Here is a 17,394-nt window from a genome sequence, read left to right as displayed (position 1 = left end):
TTAGGTAATCTCTGAAGAGCTCCAATGCCCTGACAATAGAGTGGAGAATCTACACAGTGGCACTGAGGTAGCAACTGGCTGCGTTCAACCACAGCAATCCAAGAAAATGCCCCACAAAGGTCCTGAGTCTAGCTAAATGTTCCATACTCCATTACAGCTCAGTGGCATGATGACTTAACTGCCGGCCTGATGGGCCTTCAAGAGTTTTTCCACTGGCTGGGTTCAAAAGAAGCCTCATTTGAGAAGGAATTACAACTCTGATGGGTGAGTTTTTACAAGAATGACATTTGTCATTGACATTTGTTGAAGAAAAACAGGAAACTGGAGAGGTGTTTACCTTTTCTCCTTTGCCACCTTTAAGGCCTCTGATGCCCTCAGCACCCTGGAGAGAGAGAGAAAATACAGTCAAGATGACATCCAGGGAAAATGAAAATTTATCATGGCAGGGTGGTAACTGCATGACTAGGCTAGTGCTTACTTTCACACCACGAGGCCCAGGGTAGCCGATGGATCCCATAGGACCAGTAGGACCCTAAAAGGTTGAAAAATGATCATGGGATTGGTGAAGTGAGCATGACTGTAGTTTGCGTCAACCTTTACTGCAATTTGCCTCTGCTATATTAACTGTAGAAACATGGGACACAGTTACACATTTTAAAAGGACCTAATCCAAAGTAAATGGACAAAAGTGAATGGACAGTGCCACCTGATGCCCAGTAGTTAATATCGAATACATGACAAAGACAATACGAGAAGAAAAATATTCTAAAGAATCTGTTGCTGGATTAACTTATATATCACCATTTCCGAAACTGAGGGCTTTTGACTGTACTAAGTGAGATGATATTTTACATTTAAAATCTCTGACTAAATACTGACTATAAAAAAACTCAGTGTGTTCTATTTCCGCGACAACTTACCTGATGATATCTAAATTGCGTGTTCATATTAAACTTGGCTCTTTTGGCACTCTATAAAGCCCAAACAAATACTAAATTCAATTATTTGCAAAAACTGTCTGACCCAGCCTGCGCAGCGACACATTAGATAAGTCTCTGAGAACGACTGTAATTATATACTTTGCTTTAAAATCCAAATTTAAAGCTAAACTACATAGTACTTACAGCTGTTCCTTTCTCGCCTGGAGGACCCTCTTTTCCTGGGTGACCCTAGAGTAGTCAGACAAATAATTTATCAACAGGTGAACATGTTGTCAGTTGTTTTTTTGTCTGAATGATGTAAAAAATACAAAGGAGTCCGGCGGGTTACTTACAGGAGGGCCATCGGCACCAGGAAGGCCAGCCAAACCTTGTTTACCTTGAGGTCCCTACAAAGTGAGAATAATGGGTAAGTAAGACGACAGACAGACAGACAGACAGACAGACAGACAGACAGACAGACAGACAGACAGACAGACAGACAGATTATACCCATATTACTGTATGAAAATGGCCACAATTCCATCTGTTTTAAAAATTATTAAATATCCACAAACCCACTAAAAAATACTTTCAATTACACAAAGTAAGCGCTTATGCAGGAGTACTCATACTGTAGAAAGTATACAGTGTGTGTGTGTGTGTGTGTGTGTGTGTGTGTGTGTGTGTGTGTGTGTGTGTGTCATCTTTGTGCGTGTTTAAACCATTACTGCTGTGCAGAGGAGCCAGTAAAAGCCTATAGCTCAGGCAGCAGTGAATCTGCAGAATCACTTATGAGGTCTTGACTGAGACATTCACTTATCAGGACAGCAGAGTGGTGGTGGGAGGACTGAAGGGGGTTGGTTCCCTCTTTACTTACTTTTTCACCAGGAGGCCCGATTGGACCTTGAGGACCAATAAGACCCTGAGAGACAAGAGAAAGATGTATTATTAGAACAGTAAGGCCTATTTAATCATTTCCCATAACAGGGCTTACAGTATATTATTCTGTGTGCTGTATTTGTAATTTGCTTATTTTGCAATGCATTTACCCTCTTTCTTCAACAAGTCCAACCACTGTTATTGTTGGTTGGCTACTTCAGGCTGCCTATTCATACTGCCTGTTCATTCAGCTGTGCAAAATGAGGTTCATTATTTTCTAAAGTTCATTTTAAGTCACACATCTTAAAGACTTGAAAATTCACCCCATGAAGAATAAAGAACTTATTAACACTTAAAATAAAAGAGCTGTGTCATTTTTCTATGGTCCAATGCCTTTGCTGGAAGGCAAAGGCCCATCTGGCCAGGTGTAACTAAAGAGAACAATTCATTTATTCAACCTGTATACCATCAGGATAGGTTCCTACTAATATTTTCCAGTCGAATGGCGCCATCCTGTCCAGGCTGTGAGCGTCAGCAGGACTGAAAATCTTACCTGGCAATGGTCATTTACCCCTGGCTACAATATTGGGTGTACTGGTTTGTATTAAGATGACTCCAAAATAGAATATTTTTCACTCTGCCACCAACTGGACGATGCAGGCTGGTGAAGTGGTATCAAATTAATACAATATGTCTCATCTCAGCAGGGCAAGAAAGGATGTTTTTCTTTTTTGTGGCAGCAGAGAAACACTGTCAGTGAAAACCTGTAAAGTCTGTGGTCTATTTTGTTTTGAATTTTGTGGAATGCCTCACAGAGTGGAGGGTATTATAAGGAATGAAGGATGGAGTGAGAGAAGAGAGGGGAAGGAGAGCAAAATAAAAATATGTCTGCGAACATCTGACTAAGAAAACAGGAGTGTGGGTGATCATGCGAGTTCACAGTGCTCCCAGCTGCAAATTGGATACGGCAAAGAGGAGTATGAAAAGGACAAATCTGAGGCAGGGAAGGAGGGAGAGATGAAAATATGAACTTACATGTGGACCAGGCATACCCTGTTGCCCATGAGGCCCTGCCTCTCCTTGTGGACCCTGCACATAAAGAAAAAGCAGAGGATAAACTTAATATTTTCAACTGCTGTAACTGATTCTCTTATATTTATTCTAAAGTATTCTGTAAATGTATACAATTACTAAATGACAATACAGCCAAAAAATTATATAAATATAGTGAAAAATAATCTAATTTATGTATAAAGCCAATGAATGAAATCCTTACAAAGACATTAGGTGCATCTTGTCTTTTGCTCAAATGTACTGGAGTTAAAGATTATTCTTCATGTGGATTCGGTTGCAAATGTACTTTTTCCACATCAAAACTGTGACACTGGGTGAAATGAATGCTTCTGGTGACCGTGTTTGGCTGAACCGGCTTTATCCAATTTGTGTCAACAATGTGAAACAAAAAGATGGAAACAGTGGGGAGAAATGTGATACACTGGCTAATGAAGCAGAGCTGTCTGTTTTCCTGGCCTTATCCAAAGTTACGTTTACTTCCTGTCAAAGCTAGCCCTTTATCTAGTGACTAGTGGGAATTTAAGTTCGGTGATGAAATACTTTCTCTAAATACATGCCGTGGGGCTACAGAGCCATCTGGGTATGGATTAAAGTTAATAAGACTGAGATAATAAGACTAACTGGAAATGGTGGGCTGTTTGGTATCTCTGTTGAGAATTAGTGCGTCAAAAAAACCAGACAAGACCCTTGTGAAGCAGCCTGCTCCAGCTATTACAACAAACACTAAATGCAAATGCTGGATTCAGAGAATTTGAGGTTGGTTGACTGTGATTATTAGCAGGGCCTTTGGTGCAAAATTCAAAACTGAACTTAAATGAGAATCCAAATGTAGTTAGTAAAAACATTTGGGTTCTTCAATTGTAAACGATGCCCCTAAAAACCATCCATACGTTAGTGGCCTGTGCGAATAACATAAGGGATTATTACCCATTTGAGAAGCTCTACTACTTTGGATACTTTCAAGCGTTTGGTTTTGATTTTTAGTTCACTCTGGTGGCAGAGTGAAAAGTTAGATCAATACCAAGATTGGAGAAATAAATGAGAAACATACTGAATTTCTATTGATATGTTTCCTTTCATTTCAACAGCAAGTTTGTTTCTTTGGCTCAGTGGCTCAGAGATTCAGTGACCACAGACAATGTGTGGGCTTGTCCAAGTGTCTTGACCAATGAGTGTTATGTTCATTCAAAACGCCCCACTGGGACCCTCCGGGAAGCTGAATGTGTGATGGGACCATGAGAAGACAAGCTGTTCTGTTTCGCCCCTTACTAAAGTTTAATGCCCCTTGATCATGGCCTATCAAAGTGAGCAGACTTTGTTTTATGGAAAAGGTTTGAGAAGTATGATCAGACACTCTCTTGCTAGCATTCGCCATCTCTAATCAGCAAATGAGCTATAACCTCCATTCTTATCATGTTGCATTGGGGTAAAAGTTCACTTACCTGCAATCAGCCAAAGGCAGGCCAAATGACATGCGGATTGCTGAGGTGGTCTTTACAAATGTTTGCAGTAAAACTCCCTGTCTGACAATCTGACTTTCTAATGTCGATAGCTTAATGTTAAAAATGAGCAAAACATGAATATTTCTCACCATGTTTCCTTTGGGACCAGCTTGCCCATCAAGTCCAGGAAGACCCTAAGGAGTTAAGAATTTGAAAATATAGGTTAAGCTAGAACACAAATTATGAGTAGTATAAGAATTAAATTGTTTAAGAGGTGTACTTACGCGCTGTCCTGCAGGACCTGGAGACCCTCTGGGGCCAAGCAAACCTCTGGGCCCCTGTATATGAAGAAAGTTACAAGTTAAACAAAATTATGTAAAATAATACCCCAACATAAATCAATTCATCCTAATCTGTCTGCAACTATGTGTTGCATTTCGAAAATACAGTGGCAATTAAATCATGGCATAATATACAGCAAATTAGATGCACTGAAACTCCTTTAAGTGATTGACCTGAAAATGTAAAATACTGACCTCATGAGGTCATGTTTGGTAACTGCAGGTGCAATTCACGGAATGAGCAAGAAAGTTGTTTCTTATATCAAAATCTTAACTCGTGCGCTTAAAATCGGTGCACTTACTGAGCTCTTTTATCTTATGGACAACGTGTGATGAAATGGTTTGCGACTGTTTCTTTAAGAAGGACAGGGCTGTGTTAGGTATGAGACGGAGCAAACCATTTTTCATTCAACTTTATGGTCCATTTAGACTGAACTACGCAGAATATGGCAGTTTCTCATGGGTAATGACAGAACAACAAATTCCCCTGTTCTATTTTCTGATCTATTATTCAGAGCCATTTTGTCTTGGCAAGGTCGAGACTACAGACGCAATGGTCCTTGCAGACAGGAATGTCGTTACAGATGCAAGAGGAGGGGGGGGGGCGAGGCTATGTGTTTCAGTAATTGCCGGAATGAATGTAGGGGAAGGAATGAGTGGATGAGGCCTGTGGTAGCAAAGGAAATTAGTAAAATTATAGTCATATTTTCATTATATTCTTATCTTTGACATAAGCTGCAGTTTAACAATGCTGTCTCACTGTGTTATTATCCGATAATAAATATACTTACACTTTCTCCAGCCACACCTCTCTGTCCAACCTGGCCATCTTCACCCTTCGGATAGAAAGAAAAATAGTGGTTTATTAAGGAATGCAGAGGAATTTTGAAGACTTTTGAGAACAACGTTAAGTTGTATGGTAACTAGGTACTACTTACTCTAGGGCCATCCTCTCCTGGAGGTCCTGGAGGACCTGTAGAACCATGTTCTCCCTGGAGAGAAAAAGATGACAGCAAAAGGGAGATCAACAAAGAGTGGGAGTGAAAGGGTGACAAGAGAGTCCACAGACCTCGTCCCAGCAGCTTACAGAGAAAAAAAAAATCTCCTAATTTTTACATTTTGAAAATAAATGACATGGTTCAAAAATTCAGAAAATGTACAGAGAGGATGCTGAAAAGAGAGCATCATAAATGGGCAACAAAACTGCCTTTAATCTACAGTAAGCAGGGTCACCACAATTGGCATGGTCCTATATGGTTTCCACTATTTATAGTGCTCTATAAGCACTGGTCTACCTCTGGTGGCCCTGTAATTACTCAGTATAGGATAAGGCATGAAAGCCTGTCTAGAAATACCCCTCTGATCTCTGTCCTCTCTCTTTCGGCTCTCTCGCCGGCCCAAAATTCCACAAACTCCAGACTCAGCACTCTCCATTCGCCTTCAGGCCCAGTTAATGGCAGCCAAAGTGGTTCTGGAATCGGTCCCACCTCTTGTAACTGGGTCAAACGCCCTAATGAGTTCCACTGGTTCAGAATTCATATCTGTCAACACTGGAGTGTACATGAGATGGATGGGCGGTGGCCTTTGAACTACCAATCACCCCTGATGCTGCTGTAAGGACAGGGTTCGGAGCAGCAATGACTGTGATCAATGGGGATTTGGGACTAGAAATTACAGACTGTGGGATCGTATTTTTGGAGACAGATAGAAGCCTATGATGATGTTTTGCCCTCTGACCTTGTTCATTCGTTAGACCCAAAATTCTCTCTCCTCATACTTACTCTGTGTCCCTTCTCTCCAGGAAGACCAGGGAGGCCATCAAAACCTCGGTCACCCTGAAAAAGCACAGTAACCGATGGTCAGCTTAACCAGTCAATATGGCAGGTGTCACTTTTTCCATACACAGTGTACCCCAAGCATTTTTCACATCCAGCCCACGGACACTGTTCTTTGGATAACTCGGTGTGTACTTTACCTTGGGCCCAGCCTCTCCTGGCATTCCTCGAGCACCATCAGCTCCATTACGACCCTGGAGGGCACACACAAATATCATTTCAGGCTACATTGAAATCACATTACCAAAATATTCAATTATCTTGAACGGTGTGTGAAGAATAAACACAGGGAAGATGCTGTTATTTTTCCAACTAGTTCACAGTTAAATAAACATGACTTTATACATTTACACAACACACAGATGATTATTAAGTGCAGCTGACTTATTTGACATAAGGCCACATTTGAAACTAGACAGGTTTTGCTCTTTGGGCATTGTAGCATTGATTCTTGGACTCCTGTTAGCCAGAAATATTAGAAATTTTGCAACTGAAACTTATTCTTCTGTTGCTACACAGTGTTGCCCTGGAGGAGATGAATCAATAAATGTAATAAAGTTTAAAAACCTCCTGGTTGAGCCAGGATAAAAAGTATTCTTACCCTCTTTCCTGATTTTCCTGGAAGCCCGGCTGGACCCTGAAGACCTCTGGGTCCCTACAGAGAATAAATATAAAAGTACTGTAGTACAGGATAAAAGTGGAAAAGAGGAGGCTTACTGTACAAAGGAAGGAGATTACCAAAATGAAACAACAATTATAACAAGGATGTATAATTATTCATGAAAACAAAGACCTTAATATTGTATTTTAATCAGTCTGAAGGCTGTTACCATGAAAATAGGTTACTTATGTTAAATAAATAAATAAATAAATAAATAAATACTCTTCTCACCTGTGGTCCAGAATCACCACTGTCACCTTTGAGTCCAGGAGCACCAGGACCTCCCTTTCAAACACAGGCATACAAATTTAGTGAATGAATATGTCTTCATTTAAGCCACATATTTTTTAATCCAATCATTTGTCTTAAAAATCAATATGATCCAGGTTGGACTAGAAACTAACGCAAATCCAAACACACATAATGTGAGATTTTAAACATGGATTGTGAATAGACAACACAGACACCTTCTGGAGCATCTCTCCATGTGTACAAAATCCCTCCTGTATACAGGAATTACAGGATTGGTTTAACACTTGTGTTTTTTGATGAAGGCACTGGTTGTGTGGAAGACACACTCGAGACAAGAGGAAGAACTCAAGGGCCTCGACTGTGTATGTGAGATTACATTGTATTTATCAAAAATAATATGTAACATTTAAGAAAGCAGTTTTTTTATGTTTTTACTATTTGCTTTTAATCAGTCATTCAATCTGCTTCTCAGGTAGTGATACAAGTGTGTGTTAGGAAATGATAAATGCTTGAAGTTTAACCCTTCACATCAGGTAGCTCTAATCAACTACTGTGTTTCTCAACTGTAAAATGAACGGATGATAAGCAGATCAGTGGTGCGTGTTTGTGTAAAAAGCTACTCACCACAGGACCAGATCTTCCTGTCATGCCCACTGGCCCTGGAGGACCTCTCATGGCCAGCTGTGGATCAGAAAGAAGCAACTCATAAACCACAAATCCGCGAACAATGTTGACCCTCTTTGTTTTACCCTCGTCTATGCCAAACGATGCATTCAAAAACAACATTTCTTCCTCAAACACTAGAAGTTAGATAATGTAGGTTATGATTTAGAAGTGCATTAGCACCGCGAAAAGTGACTGTGAAAGCAACTGTTTATGTTCTGAATGTTCTGATAGATTAAAACTTAAGCCATATCCATTTAATTGGACTTAACACCAAATGGGATCTGCAAATAATAAAGATACCACTAATAAAAAAGTCTCCTTTTTAGCCTCTGTATAGTATGGAACCTTACAGTGTGCAAACTTCACTTTGTTCTGGTTCGCAGTTTACGACTCTGGTCTTTGTTTCTGTTCATGGTTTGCCACAACGTGGTACTGCCAAGAAGTTGTCTGGAATGTATTTGCAGCATGATGACTGAATGACTCAATTTTGTAATTCCAATGCCACACCGAGACCGAAATCACACGTTAGCATGCGTGCATTGTGGTATATATTTTGCAGGCGTAGAGAAAAAAAAAAATTAATTAAGAAGCACTAATGAACAGTAGCAGTCAAATATAGAAAGGTGACAAGTGCTTTCTAGACATTACTAAACACCAGTTTAGTCCAGTCCTCCAGCGACATAGTGTTGTGAATGTGTGAATATTTAGGGTTTGTGCCGTAATGGTCTCCATGTGTTCGTTTATACACTGATCAGCCACGAAATTAAGACCAGTTATTGGTTTCAATGTTGTGGCTGATTGGTGTAGATCACACTGCTTAAAGCTGCATATTTCAACCTGTTTGTCAACACCGCTATGGTTATCAAGATCCCTGAGTGGGTGTGAACATCTGTTGTGGCTTTGTCTACTACCTAACCTGACAAAGGTTCTATATTTTTCCCCCCCCATATTTTGGAATTTAGAGAATTGATAGTATTATTTACTACATTTACCGGGTCATTTAAAATTTTTCTTTTATAATTTTTTTTTTTTTTCCCCCTCAATAATTTGGACCACAGTATTTCATATGGATTAAAACCTCAATTTTGTATCTTAACTGCATTTGGTCGCATTTAGCTCATGAGAATAGACCAAGAAACAGAAAAACAAAGTTAAAGTGTCCTCTAAACTGAGCAGGCTGCACTGGGGGTCATATCCACCACTGATACTCACCCTAGCCTGAGATAGGATGGCCTGAGCCTGAGCTTCCTGGGCTGTAACCACAGGCCCCTTGTGTGCCTCACCGCCCGCACGGAACTGTCAATCACAAAACAAAAAAGAAACACAATCAGAATCAAACAGACTTGTCTCTTTTAACAGAGTGAGGCATCTAATGACTTCCCCTGGTGAGTGTGTTCAAATCTCTGCTGTGTTCTGTTAATCATGTAAAGCTGTCACCAAGCCAACCACCACACACGCACGCACGCACAAACGCACGTACAAACGCACACGCACACACGCGCACACGCCCACACTCACACACAGATAAATATGTGTCACCATGCCTTTCAAGGCCTCAGTCACTGGTTCCACTCCATTGCACTGGCTGACATTTACAAGGTAAGTGATTTGTAACCCAAAGAAAATAAGGTTGTGATCCTTTGGCCTACTGGTGATGCTGTAAGTTAAACTTACTAAATGAAGCGAGTTCACAGACTAATGTCTGAGATGATAAGACAGACGGCCCAGTGGGCATGTGGAAAGCGGCAGGACTTACTGGAAGCATCAGAATGGTACCTGGAGGCCCAGGGACACCGTCTGAACCAGGAATACCAGGACGCCCTGAAGGACCCTGGAGAGTCAGGAGAGGAAGAGAGAGTTGGTTCCTATCTAGATATCACAAAGATACCATACCTCAGTGTGAATGGGTAATGCAGTTGGAGCTGAGGTCAACCACAGTATATAAAATCCCCGTTAACTACGATAATGCTATTCAGAAGGACTTTACACTATTTGTTGCTAACAAAGACATCTTCAAAGTATTGAATTAAAATCAGCCATTGTTTTGTTGACTTGCGTACGAGTACATAACGTTGCAAAGGAACAATTAATTTGATGTGGTTAATAAGCAAGCCATATATTTTCCCATGAGATAACATGATTATTTTGCCATTCCTCTATAACCCCCTGGTGCTGATCTGTAAATTGAAAAGAAAAAACTGATAACAGTACTAACAAAAAACAGCAACAACAGTAACAGTGCAGAGACTGAGAAACTAATCTATACACAGCAAACCCTTTCTTTATCTACAACAATAATTTCAATGGGAAGGTCCTTTGCTACAGTCTGCACTGTTGTTGCTTACTCCAAACAGATAACTGACTAATCCTACTGAGAAGAATAAGACAGGGAATTCAAACACGAGCAAAGACAAAGCATGTATTTTCATTAAGCTGGCCCAGGGATACTGCCTGCAGGAGAGCACTGACTTTATAACAAGACTAAAAATCCACAGCCATGGGCCTGTGAGGCTATAGTGCTCATTAGATTCCAGAAAACAAAATCGTTCAATGGATGAAGAACGGAGAGGGAGTTTTGCTATTCTTAGATGCTTCCCACAAGTGGGGCACAAAAATGTTTGGCCCATGCGTGGTACCAGAGGAGACATTACATTGTTAAATAAATTAAAAAGGATAAATTCTTTTTATGGTGGCTATTTTAGGAAATCTCAGCTTGTCATATTTTGCTAAACCTCCATCGGTCTAAACCGTAATTTGTTAGCATGAGGCTGTAATTTCTGAGACTTCAGTCTGCCTCGGCTTAGGTTCGGATGTGCCGTGGGTTTAATGCTATCATCAACATACTAACATGCAAACTTTAGGTCTGTGAAGATTCTCAGTCATCCAGGTCATGGTAGCTTTAAGTGCTAGACAAAGGCAACTGGACTTGCATGAGGTTATGGAAGATGTTTCTTCTTCTCATCTGAAAGGCTACTTCAGATCTAAAGAAGCCTTTCGGGTGAGAGGTGAAACGTCATCAAGAACCTCAAGCAAGGCCAGTTGCCTTTGTATAGCACTTAAAAATACAAATGTTAGCATTGATTGTTCACATGCCTACCTGAGTATTTTAACAAACTAACAATTTTAAGCATGGGATGTTTTAGGTATTAGCATGCTATGGTAGCATTAAGCTCAAAGTAAGGTTGAGGATTTAGTCATTAGTTTTAGAGGAACACTGTCATGAACTGAAGTGTTGAACAGGTGTAAATATGTGTTTGGTGCCAAATGAAAAGTTAGGGGGTTACCAAAGTCATTAGGATTCATCCTCTGGGGACCATAAATGTCTGTACTTGGAAATCAATTCAAATGTTATGAGATACTTCCCTTACAGACTGACTGAAATTCATGCCACTAATGTGGATCAAATACTACTAACAAAATGATCGCATAAAAGTTGCTCATATTGAATAATGACACTAAGAACAGACAGATAAATTATAATTTGAAAAGATTTTGATTCAGGGGAGACAAAAAGATATCATGAGTCAGATCAAGCTACAGTAGTACGCAGTGTTTCCAGAGGAACCGGGATCTATTTTGCAGTCTTGTCATGTGCTGCAATCTCTGGCGCAAATTGATGCCATGTGTTGCCATCTGGCTTTTCCCAAAGGTGGTAAATACTCTTCCTCCATTGCTGTTACAGTAAGCATAGTAGCATCTAGTGTTAATGATGGTTCTACATGGCTGGGACAGTGGTATTTCAGTGGAAAGGAGAGAGATGTTGATCATACGAGGAATGAGTTGAGTCCAGGCGGATACTGCGCAATGGAAAACCACAAGACTACAGAAACAAGTCACTTTTAATCCCCCTGTCAATCCTCAGCAAGACTATTACTCATGGGGGAAAATGAAGGGAGGGGGAGACATTTTGGACAAACAAAGTATTTTTGGATCCCTTTTACCCTTTGGAACAATAAGCTTTTTGTAATGGTTAAGAGAGCTGGTCATACTGGAGGAGGCGTGTTTAGGTATTTTGTAGTTGGGAGAGAAAAGGTTAACCTCCAGAGGCAGAGTACATCCGCTAAAAGGGTGATGAAAGAGGGGTGCAGGGTAATCACCACATTTGGGAAAAACAAGCTGAGATCCAGCCTTCTGGAGGGGACAGGCACTTATTCTGTGTCATCCAATCAATCACATGAGTGGAATCCCACAGTGCTGGGGAAAAAAAGGCTTTGAGAAAGTATAGACTTCAACATATTTTACAGCAAAGTCCTTGAACCAACACAGTTTTTTCTCAGAACTTCTCTTTGTTGGTATATTGATAGTTTATGGGCATCTCATTTCCCTGCATCACACCTCACTAATCTCCCCAACTGCTACAGGAGCAAGCTGTGTCCAATAGTATTATTCATTCCATGGTATTGAAACAGTACTTCACAGCTTTCAAATAAAGAGGAATACAGCAGGATAACAAATTCAGGGGAGTTTATATGCTGATGGCTGTGGTTAAAGTTAGTATTTCAGTTTTGTGTGAATTATAGCTGGAAAAACATGTTTTTTGGTTGATATAAAACTTACCTGGAATCTTAACTGACTGATGGAACTGTGTTTTATTATTCTTTATGCAAAATATAACTTCGGTTAAGTTTTAACTTTTATGAGGAGAGAATGGATGAAAGAGCTTCTCAATAACATCTGTAATCAGCTGTGAAATGAGGTCAGCCTTCACTCACCCTCTCACCAGGATCTCCTGGTGCACCTGGGGGACCCTGCAATCCTGGCGTACCAGGAATACCCTGAAATCACACACACAGATACACATACACTTAGCATTTTGTACCCCAAACTGCTGCTAACCAGCATTCCCACCACAGTCAGTCTATCCAATACTTCATATGCATTAGCCAACAAGGACAAAAGAAAAGACATGGGTTCAAAAAAGAAATAAGCCTCAAAATAAAATAGCCCCCAACCCCCCTTCTTGCTCTCTTTTGGGCTCACACACACACACACACACACACACACACACACACACACACACGCACGCACACACATACATACATACACACATTCATGCAAAAATTCACATTTTGACTGTCTCTCCCAACTCAAGCTTCGCTGGCGATCAGCACTGATGCTCTTTCCATAAAGACATTTTTTCCCTCCTTAGCTGTTCTCCATCTGTGGAAGGCAGACAGGAGAGTGGGAGAACGTGATACTCACTTCTTGGCCAGGAGCTCCTCGGGGTCCTTCTATAAGCATTCCCTGAAAAAGGAAAAAGTCGAGACAGTAGCATTATAGGGCAGCCTGTAAATCCACAGGCAATGGAGAATTGGGGAAGAAATGAGAGCCAGTGGGTGCTTTGGGTTTGAGGTTGATGAGTCTACTTATAGCTACAAGCTCAAGTAGTTAACAGTGCTTCTGTTTTCTGATGCTCTATTCTATATTGTGTGTGTGGTCAAAGATTTGGATGGGAGCCTGTGGTGATACACATGGTATGGAATGAGAACTGCAGTTGCTATTTTAGTCAGTTTTTTAGGTGGTAAATTGTACGAGATGGCTCTCCAAAGAACTTATGTACTGTGGCATTTTGTGTAGACAGCAGTTGTTTTGTCTGTGGCCGTGTGACCAAAGATGAGAGTTAAATCTCTTCAGAGGGGAAGATTATCTTGTCATAAGTGCCTGAGTAAAATAAATGGTTGCACTGAAATGTGAAATAAATTAATCTACATAATATATAATAATATATGACTGTAAGTCAGATATGAAAGAGATTATTTGTTCAAGATAATGGATAAAAGAAACCACATTCTTCAGCAAGTATGCAGAGAATCTGATTCAGGCTTTTATAGACTTATAAATCATTGTGTGCAACAGGCGGAAAGTCTTGATATGAAAGCCAGTCAACACTCATTTTGAAATATGCCATTTTTCTGAACAATTGTTAGCTTAAAAAAAAAAAAAAAAAAAAAAAAAAAAAAGACCAACCAAGCAAAAGACAGAAAGATAAGAGTGATAGCTGCTAAGCTAGACAGCTAAAATAGCTAGATAGATCATGTACAAGTAGGGTGGTAATGTTAAGATAGACTTATTCTATCAAATTAACATTAACTGACAGCTGAAGGATAAATAAATCTATGAATTGGACGAGGAAGTCTGTCAGTTTGCTATTGCATTAGCAGGCTAAATACTGTATTATCTAGTAGTAAAGTAGTGAAGTTAACCCATTCTTGGATATTTTTGTTAGATTAGAGTTTAAGACTATGTGAATGTGACATTCCAACATGTGCATGTATCTGACATTTCGTCTTCAGTTGTGAGGTTTGTTGTCAGAATTAAGACACAGTACTAATAGTGTACTAATAGTTCACTTACTGGCTCAATGACAGCAGGTTCACCCTTTTCTCCTTTTTCCCCAAAGTGACTTTGACTTCCAACCACCTACAGACATAAGACAGACCAGGTGAGCTTCTTACACCACAACAGGCGAGAGATTTATGTGTACAGGCAGAGCAACCATGGTTTGAACGCCAAAAATGAAAAATGTGAGACCAATGAGCAGTTGATGCCCCGTCTGGGGCCCTGGGTGTCTTCTCTTTATAGCGGTTACTTAAAACTCTGAAAAAACTGCTAAGAAAAGCTCAGAAAAAAATCTTGACTACATGCATGCTTTGAAGGACTTACGTAGTTGTCAAGGCAAAAAGCTGAGGTTTTTTGCTGTGTGCTGGAAAAATAAACCTCAAGAATAATTTAGCAAGAAGCTATAATTTAGACTTTGGTCTGACTCTTATTTATTAAGCTTCCTAAAAGCCAGGGACTGCAACAAAAAAAAAAAAAAAAAAAGGAAGAAAAAAAAAAAATCTGTGCACAAATGCAGAGGTCGTTACCTGACACTATCCATACAATGACTTCACATGAGAAGAATTCACAAACCACCTACAGCAGTGTGTCCCAAAACCACTAGATTGTACAGTTAAGCCTGAAGATGAAAACTCTTTTTTAGAAAGCCATGGAGTAGGACTGTGATGTCCTGAGATTTCAGAGTCCAGAGAATTAATAGAGCAGTTCAGATTAACCCAAAGCAGACAGAACTCAAGCCAACATCCAGACAGGGACTGTGTCACTTCCTGCCTCTGAAAATCTGGATCCTGAGGCAAGGAAGGCAGCTGGAAACAAGCCATGATAGACACTGGCTCAGCAGATATTTCTGTCTGGTTTTGGATGTTGCTCTGGATGTGATGAAAAAACATTTGCTAAGACTTGAGTTTGTCATCAGGTAATCCAACCAGATCATTGGTGTGATAACCAGGGAGAAGCATGTCTCTGATAAACAGCAGAGGTCACTGGGGTCAATAGGTTATGGAGGGCGTGTCTCTGCTGACAGCTGGGTCGACATCTGTTTATCTCTGGGAGACTTAGATAGACAAGGTGTGTGTTTGTGCTTGGTGGTGTATTTGTGTTTGGTGACTGTGTATGCAGAACGCTCCCAGCTACAACCCAATACTATTAGAAACAACAAACAAAAGGGTACTGAAAACACCCCATCAAACAAATGCCACCAGCATCTTCTCCAGCTTTCCACATTCCGGACCACCGCCTCCGTATTCCCCCTCCCCCACTATTTCTTCTTACCACTGCAACACTTACACTGCTCTCTCTGATGTTTGTCTCTGCTGGAACACCAGGACCAAACTCTTCGTCATATGTTGCAGATGTGGGCTTGGCATCAGTGTGGCCATAATTGCCATAATAAGAATAGTCATACGGCTTGTCTACAATCTCTTTGTCGTCATATTCCTTCAGGTCGTACTCCTTAAACTCATATACGTCAGTTGCAGGGTCCACCTTCTCTTTAGTGTCCACAGGGGCAGCAGCTTCCACAACTGCCGTGGGGTCCGCACCGACCTGTTCCACACCCGTGATGTAATCATCCACTATTTCACCATCGTAGCTCTGGGATCAATCCAGGCATCGTAAAGATGGGGCAGGGAGTGTAAAGATGGGAGGGAACATGGAGGTTTGGTTAGTGAAATGAAACCATGTGAACAGCTCCAATGATTCACATCTATTTTTTAATATGATGTGAAAATACACATATGTTCTGTCAACAGACATTGTTATTAACATTAACTTCTATGATCGCATTTTATATTCTGAATTGTTTCTCTGCAAAGCAATAGGAATGTGAGATGTCCCAAACTATTGACACACTGATGAATAAGTAAGCATTAAAATATGGTAAGATGACATGTATTCATGCTCAAAAATTACAGTACCAAGGACAAGTAGAGTAATTAGACAGCACAATCTTAAATACTTCAATCTTAGTAGAAAAGATCAAATGCAAATTTTTACACAAACATCTTCTCACAAACGATTTGAAGTAAATGAAGTAAGAAACTCAGTGACAATTTCACTTTGGTTTATAACCTTTGCTTTGTAAATCAGACTGTGCTCAACTTATTGAAAGATGTAAATCAGTGTTAATGCATCATTAGACATCAAATATTGACAGTGTCTTCAGGAAGAATGTAGAGAAACGACCTCTATGTCCACGTGTTGTTTTTGTAACTTTTGTGAGTTGAAAGTTGTTGCAAACATTTTTGAGCTTCTGCAATCTTTTTAGAATGACTTGCATTTGAGTGCACTGCAACTCACAAAAGTAACTCTTCACTTCATGGGATCTTGTCATAGTGGAAGACATCTTAGGCGGATTTATTAGGTCACAAATATTCTGTAAGAGTGCTTCCATGTTCTAAACAGGTAATGAATTAGGTTACCCAGTGAAGATTTACATACACAGGGCTTAAACTCTCAATTTCTAAGTCACCAGTCAATTTCTCTTTATTTTATCTTATTTATTACATGGTACATTTATTGTATATCAAACCTAAAAAGTGTGCTGTACCAGCAGAAAATGCAGTACCTAGTAGCAGTAATAAAAAAGAGACACCCAGTGCAAAATTCCCCCAAAAAGGAGAAAAAACAAAACAAAAACAAAAAAAACTATAAATGTATGCACTGACTGTAGAGCATAGCAGTATTCTAAACAACCATCAACTGACAACACAATACTGCAATATACTTTGTTTTAGTTTTACACCCAAATGTTCTTCATTATGTTGTGTCTTATACGATGGTTTAGCACAAATTAAGACAGGTTCTGCTAAATTCAGGATATGGCAGAAACATAGGAGATGCGTCTGTCTACTGAGTTTCCATTGGTTATGGTTCATAAAATGACAAAGTTTTCCTGCTTTGGTCTTTATCCACACTCTATTTGACGGAGGCAGTTTCTCATGGTAATCAAGGACTAGAGTAAGCTATTTGATGTTAGTAAAGCCT

The 17,394-nt window shown here is 40.0% G+C and overlaps 1 protein-coding gene across 2 annotated transcripts in view; it reads right to left on the bottom strand.

Annotated features, from left to right (window-relative positions):
- LOC120799265 (collagen alpha-1(XI) chain-like) overlaps positions 1 to 17,394 on the bottom strand; it is an 85,431-nt gene that overhangs the window by 40,477 nt on the left and 27,560 nt on the right. For both annotated transcript variants that reach the window (XM_040144291.1, XM_040144292.1), the window contains exons 8-28: positions 15,697 to 16,002; positions 14,425 to 14,490; positions 13,273 to 13,314; positions 12,783 to 12,845; positions 9,827 to 9,901; positions 9,283 to 9,366; positions 8,029 to 8,085; positions 7,384 to 7,437; positions 7,093 to 7,146; positions 6,632 to 6,685; positions 6,438 to 6,491; positions 5,595 to 5,648; positions 5,448 to 5,492; positions 4,600 to 4,653; positions 4,465 to 4,509; positions 2,835 to 2,888; positions 1,798 to 1,842; positions 1,274 to 1,327; positions 1,125 to 1,169; positions 479 to 532; positions 338 to 382 (exon numbers count right to left, since the gene is read on the bottom strand). In XM_040144291.1, the coding sequence (XP_040000225.1) occupies positions 338 to 382; positions 479 to 532; positions 1,125 to 1,169; positions 1,274 to 1,327; positions 1,798 to 1,842; positions 2,835 to 2,888; positions 4,465 to 4,509; positions 4,600 to 4,653; positions 5,448 to 5,492; positions 5,595 to 5,648; positions 6,438 to 6,491; positions 6,632 to 6,685; positions 7,093 to 7,146; positions 7,384 to 7,437; positions 8,029 to 8,085; positions 9,283 to 9,366; positions 9,827 to 9,901; positions 12,783 to 12,845; positions 13,273 to 13,314; positions 14,425 to 14,490; positions 15,697 to 16,002 (1,404 nt within the window). The remainder of the gene's footprint in view (positions 1 to 337; positions 383 to 478; positions 533 to 1,124; positions 1,170 to 1,273; positions 1,328 to 1,797; positions 1,843 to 2,834; positions 2,889 to 4,464; positions 4,510 to 4,599; positions 4,654 to 5,447; positions 5,493 to 5,594; positions 5,649 to 6,437; positions 6,492 to 6,631; positions 6,686 to 7,092; positions 7,147 to 7,383; positions 7,438 to 8,028; positions 8,086 to 9,282; positions 9,367 to 9,826; positions 9,902 to 12,782; positions 12,846 to 13,272; positions 13,315 to 14,424; positions 14,491 to 15,696; positions 16,003 to 17,394) is intronic.

Source organism: Xiphias gladius, chromosome 14 (assembly GCF_016859285.1).
Source record: "Xiphias gladius isolate SHS-SW01 ecotype Sanya breed wild chromosome 14, ASM1685928v1, whole genome shotgun sequence".
Lineage (NCBI taxonomy): Eukaryota > Metazoa > Chordata > Actinopteri > Istiophoriformes > Xiphiidae > Xiphias > Xiphias gladius.
The sequence above is the reverse complement of the archived record's forward strand: the minus strand, read 5'-3'. Positions and strand labels throughout refer to the sequence as shown.